Source organism: Chlamydotis macqueenii, chromosome 1 (genome assembly GCF_036417535.1).
Source record: "Chlamydotis macqueenii isolate bChlMac1 chromosome 1, bChlMac1.mat, whole genome shotgun sequence".
Taxonomy (NCBI): domain Eukaryota; kingdom Metazoa; phylum Chordata; class Aves; order Otidiformes; family Otididae; genus Chlamydotis; species Chlamydotis macqueenii.
In genome coordinates this window covers 136,735,644-136,747,903 of record NC_141556.1, presented here as the reverse complement: position 1 = coordinate 136,747,903, position 12,260 = coordinate 136,735,644, and the positions used below count along the sequence as shown (strand labels likewise).

The window sequence follows — 12,260 nt, the reverse complement described above, 5'->3', positions numbered from 1 at the left end:
CTTGTCTCAATGGTGGCAAAAAGCCAAATTTGAAAAAAAAATCAGAACAATAAATTTCTGCAAATTTTCCTATTGGGAGAAAAAAAAAATTATATATATATTTTGGCTTGCTTATCTCCCTGCCTGGAAAGCTCCTGTCACCTTCACTTTGACAAACTCCTGTGTAGCAGAGTGCAAGGCTGCATGCTCTCACAACCTCCACCCTGCAGCAGCTGGGACTTCTCCTAGTGTAAAACACTAAGTCAATTTTGTTTTCTTTTCTCCAGACTGAGAGATGTTGTTTTTATTTTCCCAAGAGGAAAAAAAAATCCTCAGAAAAATCCATGTTTCCGTGCAAAATCTCAGTTGTGGGGGAGGATGAAGCTTCTCTCTAAAAATCAGCAAGATAGATACAGTTTTAATCTCTGACCAAGTCCCATACAGTATATCCAAGACTTACTAATGTAGCATAAAGGAGCAGAACTTAGCTCACAGTCTTTCTTGTCTTTAATATAATCTTCATGAACACTGCTATATTAAAAGAAAATCCATGGGCTCACGGGATCATGTTAGAGACAGTATTTATACGCAAAGAACTGGCAGAGGCTGGCATTAAGAGGGGCAGTAATAAGCCTCTTCACTTAAAAGAAATACTGATTGCAACTTAAAAGCATCCAGTCTGTAATCCCATAGCTCCAGAGAGTACAGGCTACAGTTTACTTAGATGCTTTCCACTCCTACAACAGCCTGTAAAGTATATAACATAGTCAGTGATTAAAAAGAATAAGCATCTTGGAGCCCTCACAAAAATGCAAGGCCAGATAAAAATCATAGTCACTCTCAGTGTCTAAGGAAAATGGATCATGAAATACAATGACGAGTAATGTAAGCAAAAAACAGATCCAAAAAAACTACTCCCTGCCAAAATAAACAAGAAGCTGAGAATGCGCAGCTCTGAATTCCCACTTTTATTCAGAGCTTAACTGGAACGTACTGGGGGCAAAGTGCACAAATGAACAATAAAGATTCAGAGAGGCCAACTATGTGCATTCTCTTCCATTTCAGAGATGGGGCTGTCTCAGCGCTCAGCCTGTAATCGCACACTTATCCAGCCCTGCTTCTTCAAACTCACCTCATCAAAGCAAGTCGACAGGAGACCAACACTCGCTTCATGTGAGCAGATGCTCAGCGTCACACACCTAGTGGAACTGGCTACAAAACTTGCATCCAAAATGTACAACAGCGTATGTTCAAGCAGCACAAGTGATATCTTCCCTTAAATGACTGAGACTAAACCCATCATTAGACCATATTTATTACGACTAATAGATTTGGCAGTAAAATTAAGGATTACCTTTTCTCTCTTCAAATGTCCCAGTAAGTCTAAAAAAATTAATTCCCTCAGAAAGTGGAACACTTGCTGAAACTACTGTGTACGACCTAGTTGCTATTAATGAAAATTAATTCTCTGGGTATACATTCTTGTCATAGGTAGCATCAACACAGTAAACAGTCTTTTTTAGTAAAGGCACTTGATCTGTTATTGCATTTGGTACGTTTGCTAAAATACCTGGGTAACACATTTATTGTCTTCACTTACCAGAACTGACAAGTTCTGTGGCTCACCTTTGGATTTTCACTCCAAAATATTTGAGAAACATTAAAATAAACCCAAAGGTACAAAGTAAATGTATGCAACACTTGGACCCAAGTGTAAATATACTTTGGTATGGGACACATGTTAAAACCAAAACACTGCATCAAGGTAACATAAAGGCTGTGATCCAAGCCAACAGAAGCAAGACAATTCATCCAAGATGGACGCCCTGGAGGCAGCCTAACCTACTGTATGTATTGCAATCTGTTGCACGTGATCTGTTAACAGTCCTAGGCTAACACATAACCTCATCATTCAGTCTTCAATACATCAATCTCTTATTTTGAAGTGAAACTGGAGTAAAGATATGTCACCAAGTCAACTGGAAATCACGGGTCTGAATTCTTCGTCTTACTTCAAAAAATGAAGTTTAAGCATCCCTGTAATATGCTACTGAAACATGAGTTAATACTGGGATTCATTATTAGTAATTATAAGAAAAGAATGACATATGAAAGATAAAAAAAAATACTTCTAGAGTTCTTAGAATCATAGAATAGTTTGGGTTGGAAGGGACCTTCAAAGGTCATCTAGTCCAACCCCCTGCAAGGAGCAGGGACATCTCCAACCCAATAAGGTTGCTCAGAGTCTTGTCCAACCTGGCCTTGAACGTTTCCAGGGATGGGGCATCCACCACCTCTCTGGGCAATCAGTGTTCCATCATCCTAACTGTAAATTTTTTTTCCTTATATCTAGTCTGAATCTACCTCCTTCTATTTTAAAACCATTACCCCTTGTCCGGGGTAATGTTCTCGCCTCTTAGAACTTCTGAACTGAGTGAGTCTAGGCCTCTGAAATCCAATCTAATACATACATGTATAAAAGTTCCCGTGTCAACTTTCTCACAGCTGAAATTCTGGCCTGAAGTAATTTAGGAGGTTAGAACCAAAAAAGTTTAATAAGGAAAACAATGAGATTCTGTGAAGCTCTGTGCAAAACGTAGATAATATATTCCCCTTGCTGACTCATTCTACTCCATCCACGTTAATCAGATAAATCAGCATAAATTTTAATTTCTTTCCCCCTTTTTGGAGAATAAGAGAGAATTCATTTTTCTAAGTAGTTTTCCTCTACCTCAGTGTCTCATAATTGACTAGTCCTACAACTTTCTTCACCACAAGAACCATTTCTGATTTCTGGTCCTTTTGAGTCCTTCCAGTACCTTCACCTTTCCCAGCTTCAAGAGTCACCTGAATGTCTCATCCACTTAAGGATGAACATTAGGATATCAAGAGGCCTTATCAATTCTGCAAGCCGAAGCTGATCTGCTGATGCTACCTTAAACTGATAGAGCTGCTAAACTAAGATCAAATACGGCTATAAAATGATCCACTCTTTGAGCCCATATCCTTCCTACGGGATTCAGGGGACATCTCAGTTCACAGATCAGTGGGGCAGGGCACAGCTCTCTCCTAAAAGCAGAAGGTTTTTTGATTTTTTTGAACCTTAATGGAACTGAGGGGCAATGATCGTAACAATTGTGCCTCATCCTGCTGGCCACCACTTCCTCTGTAGTGCAAAGCACCTCAGTGGCTAACCCATTCACATACTCAAGGCACATGTTTCAGATCTCACTCATTGTTCTCTTGTCCTCACCCACCCAGAGCCTTGTCTTGTGCTGAGACTGTATGTTCTGGTGGCCCAAATCACCACACAGTGGTCTGCGTCACAACACAGCCTTGATTCCTAGCTGGAGCTCTAATGTGCAAGTACACATAGAACCACAGAATCTTTAAGGCTGGAAAAGACCTCCAAGATCATCAAGTCCAACCATCAACCTAACACCACCATGCCTACTAAACCATGTCCTGGAGTGACACATCAACACGCTCTTTGAACAGTTCCAGGGATGGTGACTCCATTACTTCCCTGGGCAGCCTGTTCCAGTGCCTGACCACTCCTTCAGTAAAGGAGTGTTTCCTAATATACAACCCAAACCTTCTCTGCTTCAACTTGAGGCCATTTCCTCTCATCCTATCACTAGTTACTTGGGAGAAGAGACCAACATCCACCTCCCTACAACCTCCTTTCAGGTAGTTGTAGAGAGCAATGAGGTCTCCCCTCAGCCTCCTCTTCTCCAGACTACACAACCCCAGTTCCCTCAGCTGCTCCTCGTAAGACTTGTCCTCTAGACCCCTCACTGGCTTTGTTGCCCTTCTCTGGAAGGGCAACATGTCCAATTGCAATGACCACGTTCCAGGAGAAAAATAAACATGCCTCTCTTTATTTTTTATTATCAGCCCATGAAAAGCACTTCTTTCCAGTAGGTAATTTCAAACATGCAGCTGCAACATTAGTCTCCAGGTTGATATACAAGAAAAAGCTTCACAACTTTTGTTTGATGACTTGATGAATAATCACATGCTGCCCGAAGCTTGTCCAGACAAATCAAAGCAAAGCTAACACACGAGCAGATAAACGCTCTGTGTGCCTGTTCTCTCCCTTTGGTGCCTGCACTCAGGTTTGAGTCCCAGTTGTACTGTGTGGGCAATGGCAACCCACACGCCTTTACAACACCTGGCTAATTCAGTCTGGTAACTCTCAGAAGCACCATTGTCGTCTGACAGTTAACAAGATGGGGAGAGAAAAAGGGAGCAGTTTGGTCTGTGTGCTCTCAGTTACTATGCTTGAACCATTGCACAGACACTGTGCAAGAAAAACTAGTACCTACTGATATGACTATGTGCCTACTGTTTTTTTTTTCCCTTCCTACAGTACTTGAGACGGCGAGGCAGGCAGCCTGTGCTCCCGAAGTGGGAGGCAGTGTATGAATCAGTAACAAATTATCATCTACTCACAAAGAGCAAAAGAAATAATCACAAGCGGTAACATATACCATGCTTTCATAATACAAATGTAAAGCCTCTGAATAGGGCAAAACAACTGTGTAAAAGAAGAAAATCTTATCTACTTCTTCCTCCTCATCTATTAAGATCCCTTTCTTCCTCACTGGACCAATGTCTTTATCCTCTATTCCCAAGGAGTTCCTTACACCACCATGTTCCAGCCTTAGCAGCCAGGGCTGGGTAGGAATAAGTGGAATGTCTTCTTCTAAAAGCTATCTTAGACACTGCTGCATTAGCAAGCACTATTGCTGACACCTCTGCTTTATAAAACTAAAAGCAGTACTAAACAGACAGGAGTAGCAATAGAGCTGTTTTCTGATGCTTGTCCAGAAATCCTCCCAGATTTTTCTGTAACTTTTAAAAGAAACGCAATAGAAGAATATCATACACACTTTTGAGTCAACAGCACTTACTAAATTGTTTTCCCAGACCCAAACTTCAGGCATCAGTTCTCCTTTTTCAAGAAGTCCATCTGTACTTGGCTGTGGAAGAGGCATGAGGAAGGAGGAGGGAAACTCCCTAGTGGAAATTCCTAGCCCACAAGATTTCTACATGCTCATAAGTCTAAGTCCTCTGCTAGCCACAACACTTCCCAAGAGCTTTGGAGATTACACTTGTGGTGTGATAAGAGCACATGAGTTTTCTATTTTGCTGCTCAGACACATATATGGCATGCTTCTTTTGCATCCCTAGACAATGCAGGCAGCTCGATTGTTATTGCAGTAATAACGCAATTTACCTAATTATACCAAGATGCTTACTGTGCAGCAACACTGCCTGTGTGGCTACAGCACAGGACAATATTACCAGTAAGAAATATAACTGAGCAACTTTTGGAACCATAAGAGATTTATTTATGTGAAAATGTCAATCGTTTTCCATTATTCATTGTTGATGCTATGAAGAAAACACATCCTGCCTGAGCTGTCACAAGGGACAAAGCCATCACAAATAAGAAAATCCATAAAACATAAAACATCACTGATACAACACGGTGATTTGAACGTGGCCAGTTCTATACAAAGAGGTAGATCAGAAATCAAAAACTCGTTGTCAAGAAGATCAGAAGCAAAGATGCCATTTCTATCTGAGTTACTGGAGATATTGCCCCAACTTCTGCCTGTACATTGTACATATGAAAACATACATGAGAAAACATACATTGCTCCTATGCTTCCGCACCACTGAGATCAACAAAAGTTCCTCAGGAGTGCAGTACCGATCATAAACAACTGCTTCAGGAGAGGACAGAACTCAGATGAAATGTCAGGACTTCACCCAACCTTTAGGAATAACAAAGACAGCTGGACTCAGCAGACAGTGGTTATCACACCATTTTAATGACGGCAGAGAGATCTCTTTCACAAAGGTAGGGTGAGGCTGGCTCTGTGGCACACGGCAGCCCCAGAACACACAGCACTGTAGGGAACTGGGCCTGAAAGACGCACAGATCCTACCAGTTCTTCCTGCATCCACATCCCTGCATTGTCCTTCCCTTCTAACACATTTTTCAAAGAAGAAATGAGAAATTAGTATAGAAGAAATCCAGGCCCGATAGTTCAATCTGTACAATTCACTAGGTCAAAGAAAAAAAGACAGAATTACAAGCTTCTAAATATCTGCCAAGTATCCAGTTTGGCCCTTATTTTCACACAGAAGCCCTGCCATTTAGCATGAGCCACTGTATACAAATCTTTGGTGAGCTTACACTTTGATGAACTTAATCATATGCTAAACCACTTCTAAGACTATTTCAAGTCACACCTTTGGGGACTTTCATGAGATGGTCAAGCTTTCTATAACAATTAAGCTACAGCATGTCTACTTTTTTGAATACTGGTAGTACCTACATGTTTTTTCCCACTTCTCTGATAGGTATTTCCCTAAAGTTCACAACAACAAAGTCAGTGCTTCCAGATGTCTCAGAATATAGGCCATGTAGATTCCAGAGTTTGCAGATAGTATTTATTTTCTACTGATCCTCTGATCTTCAATTTTTCTATGGTAGCATTTATACAAGCTCCATTTCTTCCTAATTATCTACGTATCTCCTGCTTATTTACCTTAACAAGTGACCACAAAAGGCAGCTCAGTCATTTATGTCTTCATGTCCCACTGATAAACGCACATCTATGTAAGCAATACGCAGAATTAGTATCGAGCTTCCCCTCCTCATTTATTCTCTCTCTTCACAGCTCCTCCAGCCCCATTGCAATTGCACAGCTGGGAAGACAGCAGCACATCCTCTTGGGGGCTGGCACGAACATGAGCAGTCACAATGTTCTTGAATAAAGAGAGGTGAAAACTGCAACTGTGACCCTCACTCCCAAATCTTATTCAAGTCCCTATTGACAGGTTCACATCGCACCTTAAAACCCAGTCAGATCCCTGAGGAGGTGAATTAGGGTTGGAACCCTAATTCTTCGTTTGCTCTGATAAAGCACTGCATGCAAACACAGGCTGTCAGGCTCAGTGAAGTGGGAGAGGACTGTGAAATAGGAGGGTTATAACCATGAGGTATTTAGGAAACTGCTCCAAACAAGCCCCATTAGACACCTCTTCTGCTCAAGAGATACTTGGAGCCTATGAACATGGGAAGACAAGGAGCTCCTCTCCTGCTCTAATCCCAGTTTTACTTTGAAAAGGGTACCTGACTTGAGTTACCAATTTTTTTTTTGTGAAGACATAGTGTAAAAGGTTCATTTTTTTCCTCACTACTTGGTACAAAGACATACACAATTGGAAAGTCACCAAAATGTAAGTATATCTAAAGCAATTTTCACCACTGTTTTTTTTTTCTCTTTATAATGAGAAGACTGACTTTCTTGAAATGAGAGAAAAACAGAGTATATTCTGAACAGCAGCTGTAAAGAAGTTTCACCAGAATTGTACTGTTGTGCCATTCAGAACATCAGGCAACAACTTAAAAAATCTTCCACAAAGTAATTGTGTTGGTAGAGAAACTGTGCAATGCTTTGCTTGGAAATTACAGCCTCTTGGAACGTAACACATTAACCCAGAGAGAGGATAACTGATTCTTGCCGTAGTTACCGGTGGCAGATGAGAGCATGACATTGACATGGGATCTGAGAAAGATGTTGATTACAGAATCTGAAAGACAGATATGAGGCAGAAAAACAATAGAACAAGAAACAAACCTGAAGCATCTCTGTCATACATACATAACTCTTGATCAATTTGGATTCATTCTAATCGCCTACTGCAGTGTAATCGTAGAGTATTTTAAATGACATGCTGGCTTAAATAAATTGCTGTGGGAGGTGGTCCTTTCTCTGTGACCACAGGATATTTAACTAAGAGATGCCAGTAATGAGCTTCATTAACGGTAATGGTTGCAATGCAGCAGAGGAGAGGGACTGCATATGAGGTATTACATTCTATGCATTCCTCCACAAGTGTGGCAATAGCCAGATGTGCCCTGAAAGTGCTGACTGCACTTGCTGTGACAAAGGGGGCTTCTGAGTGCAGAAGGACTGAAACATTATGAAGAAGCAACCAATAATGGCATAACTGTGATTGGAAAGATAAGGCAGATGCTTCTGAACTCTGACTTAACTTCTACGCAAGCAGGTTTGGCACAAACACTTGTTACCCAAGAACAATGAATTTTTACTTACCACAATACCTATGCCAGTAAATGTAATTACTCAAATGGCTGCAGGAAGCAAGTGCCCAGCAGGCATGAGCATGTTCTAATGTCATTCACTCACAAGTTCTGAAGAACAAAGAACCACAAACAATCCCAACTTTCAAAACAGCTCTCTATATTTTCAAATACGTAGGTTTCCCCCACTACCCTCTGCTCCTGAATATTTTCATGTGGCATTCTCTGAAGTAGAAGAGAGCTGTAGACACATCTTTCTATGCCTGGATCTCTACAAACCTAGAAAGCTCCTCCAGCTCTCTCAGATAGTACTAGTTCTACAGGTCTTTTTTTTTTTTTTTAAAACCAGGAAACGTTTAACAGTGACTCCAAAGGATCTTGCAAAGCAAGGGTGAGTTGACTAGGAAAAGATCCTGGCTTTCCCAGATGGTGGGCCTTTCATGGTAGCCCCAGGAGAAAACAGCAAGGAGAACATAAAAATAGTATTCACTTTCCAAAGCTCAACATTTCTGAACATGGCTCAATGTCCAGATGGAGATCAGTGATAAGTGGTGTTCCCCAGGGGTCTACACTGGGACCGGTAGTGTTTAACATCTTCTTCAGTGACATGGGATTGAGTGCATCCTCAGCAAGCCTGCAGACAACACCAAGATGTGTGGTGCAGTCAACATGCCTGACAGACAGGATGCCATCCGGCGCAAACCTCATGAAGTTCAACAAGGCCAAGTGCAAGGTCCCGTACATGGGTCAGGGCAAGCCCAGGCACAAATACAGGCTGGGCAGAAAAGGGATTGAGAGCAGCCCTGAGGAGAAGGACTTGGGTGTGCTGGTAAACGAGAAGCTCAACATGAGCCAACAATGCACGCCTGCAGCCCGCAAAGCCAACCACATCCTAGGCTGCATCAAGAGATGTGTGGCCAGCAGATTGACGGAGGTGATTCTGCCCTTCTACTCTGCTCTCCTGAGACTCCACCTGGAGTACTGCATCCAGCTCTGGAGCCCCCAAAATGAGGAGGATATGGACCTGTCGGAGAGAGTCCATGGAGGAGGCCATGAAGATGGTCAGAGGGCTGGAGCACCTCTCCTGTGAGGACAGGCTGAGACAGTTGGGGCTGTTCAGCCTGGAGAAGAGGAGGCTCCGGGGAGACCTGATAGCAGCCTTCCAGTATCTAAAGGGGGCTTATAGGAAAGACGAGGAGAAACTCTTTAGCAGGGCCTGTTGCAATAGGACAAGGAGTAATGGTTTTAAATTAAAAAAAAGGTAGATTTAGACTAGATATAAGGAAGAAATTATTTACAATGAGGGTGGTGGAACACTCGAACAGGTTGCCCAGAGAGGTGGTGGATGCCCCATCCCTGGTAACATTCAAGGCCACATTGGACAGGGCTCTGAGCAACCTGATCTGGTTGGAGATGTCCCTGCTCCTTGCAGGGGGTTGGACTAGATGACCTTTGAAGGTCCCTTACAACCCTAACCATTCTATGATTCTATGAATATGTATCCTCTTATTGTCTTGGATGGTATTGCCTCCATATATGTATATTCATTTCCCACTAGAACAGCCAGAGGCAGTTCAGACTGCCAGAAAATATTGCAGTGCCCTCAGTGATTCAGTTCCTCTTATGAATGTCCTGTAAACTATTTTTCATATTGACAGAATATTTTTTGAAGGACTGGGGAGCTGTGGTGGGACTTGAAGAAGTTGATTATATACATCTCACTACAAACTGATGCCTTGCTGTGATTTATTGGTTTTGGCAGGAGTTTTCTGCAGGTCCTACAAAGTTGATGAATATGCACATTTGTTCTCTCCCACACCATTATTTTCATAGACTGGACAACTTTCTTTCTGCTTAACTTTGATTTATTAAAAAACTTCCTGTGGCATCACTGGGTATGCTCTACCACACAGACCTCTGCTTATAGCCAAACGTGAGAATTCAGTGGTCCCTTGTTATTACTTAAATAAGTATACAACAACTGGAAAGAAACAACAGGAAAGTTGGATTTGCAGATGATCACTCAACAATTGTCTTCACTAGGCTTTATCTCCAGCCTACAGAAAACAATGGAAACTTTTGCATTAGTGAAGCTTAGATCCCTTCCACAGTAACCTAAGTACAGGTCTACTAGTGTATGTATCCTGCATCAGGATTCTGATACCTGAGCTCCTCCTTTTCAATAATCTCCTATTCTTCAGGAGTTCAATGTTTTATGCTGAAAAGTAACTTTTTTTTTCTAGGAAATAAGCACCACTGTCTGTAGGAAAACTTGGGTAGGATTCGTCTTATTTCATGCAGACATCTTCACTGTCTGTCTGAACTAGTGATACTTGGCTTCCTCCAGAGCCAAGAGTGAAAAAGCCACTTCTATGGCATGATCTAGCTGACCTCCATCCTTTTGGATGTCAGGAAGTGTAAGAAAAGCCTTTTTCTCTCAACTGAGTATCAAGACATCCTAGCATGAGTAGGTCTGATCTAGATTATCTACTTAGTAGACATCTGTCCTTGACCAGATGATCCCACTCCAGGTGGCCTGAATTGGACACAGCAGAAAAACAACTTTACTAGTCATTTATACGTAGTTAATACATTTAAGCAAAAAATGAAACAGAAGACAATGTCTGTGGAATAAAAAAATCAAGTGTTTTCTCCCTTTTATTGCTGTGATATGAAATCAGTGGCTTAGCAAACTAAACAGAGACAGTTTATCAAGTCTTTACCTTTGGGGATAGTAATCTGACAGCCCAGGTCACAGTCCTGCTGCAACTGATAAAAAGCCACTTCCTGCAGCCGAGCACGCTCCAGCTCCGAGAGGCTTTGAACGGGAACTGACTTCAGCCGAACACTGCGCCCTGACATGCTGTTCCAAGTGAAATCACCCTACAGGAAATCAAATGGAAAAATATGAAGCATCATATGGTACGCACAGTTTAATAAACAGAACCATATCTTTTACTGCTAGGAAAACAACACAGGTCTTCTTTTCTAAAAGGCCATTTTCTTGGACATCTCTGACTTTTGAAATATCTTTGTTTTCCTCAGAGCAGCATTCCTTAAAAGGAGTACAGACATGCAAAACAAAAAGTTAATTCTGTCTGAAACCATTTAACCAAATATTGTTGCAATGACATTAAGATTCCAGTAACCAAAAGCACAAAGCAGGGGAAAAAAAAAGCCCTTGTCTTCTTTTCCCAGTTTGCTTTCTTTGTACAGTACTCAGTTGTCACTTCATTCCTTTCCCCGCGCAGTCAGTCAGATATGCAGACCTCCCCAGGTCCATGGACAACACACATCATCTCTCCCTCAGCTTGCTAATCCCACCCCAGCAAGCTGTTCAGAGAGCACCCAGGCAGAACTCCTTCTCTTTTCTGACACATCCCATCCCCTCCTTATGATGATGCTGTGTTTAGACCAAGATCAACTAAACAACAAGCTCTTTCACTTTTTTGAAAAGCCATAATAACAACTTATGTGTTAAAATTTATACAGGAAAACAACATGAGATGCGCTACATCTCTGTAAGGTACCAATTATGCTTGGAAAGCAAATCAAAAGCTTTAGCTGTTCTTTCTCCCACCTGTGAGAACATATACAAAAAGCTATTCTCTTAGCTAGTATTTAGCTCTGGTGAGAGAAGTAATAATCAGTCAAAGAGAACTGCTAGCACATAGACAAGCTTAAAGTCTGACAATTAACTTCAAGTAAGAGTTTCAGAATTCATGAAAGCATCATCAAAGAGTGCATTTTAGCACTATAAGGAAAGAAAGAAGAATTTGTTTTTCATTCTCATCATGTTAAAAAAATCAACATCAAGCTTGTCAGTTGGTATAACCTGATGCAGCTGTAGAGAATGGAAAAACTCTGATGTATATCAGCTGAGCTGTAAAGACAAATCCACCAACCTGCCCTTCATCACAACACGGGAGACTTAACAAGTAACAAACTTCACTCTCATTTCAAGTGCTGATTTTCAGTTTAAATTTCAGCATCCATACCTTCACTGCATGCTCATTTTTTTTCACCGTTTACTTACAATTCATCTGTTCTGCACATACATCTGTAATTAAAGGATGGCCATTGACTTTAAAAGATACTGGCTGAAGCTCCTTGTTACAGAAATCAGTAAAATTTGACTTTACTTAGCAGATAT

General features: G+C 41.4%; 1 protein-coding gene across 2 annotated transcripts in view; it reads right to left on the bottom strand.

Moving 5' to 3' along the window:
- Nucleotides 1-12,260, bottom strand: part of ARHGAP6 (Rho GTPase activating protein 6) — a 331,853-nt gene that overhangs the window by 56,219 nt on the left and 263,374 nt on the right. For both annotated transcript variants that reach the window (XM_086768124.1, XM_086768132.1), the window contains exon 2: nucleotides 10,831-10,990. In XM_086768124.1, coding sequence (XP_086624250.1) covers nucleotides 10,831-10,990 — 160 coding nt within the window. The remainder of the gene's footprint in view (nucleotides 1-10,830; nucleotides 10,991-12,260) is intronic.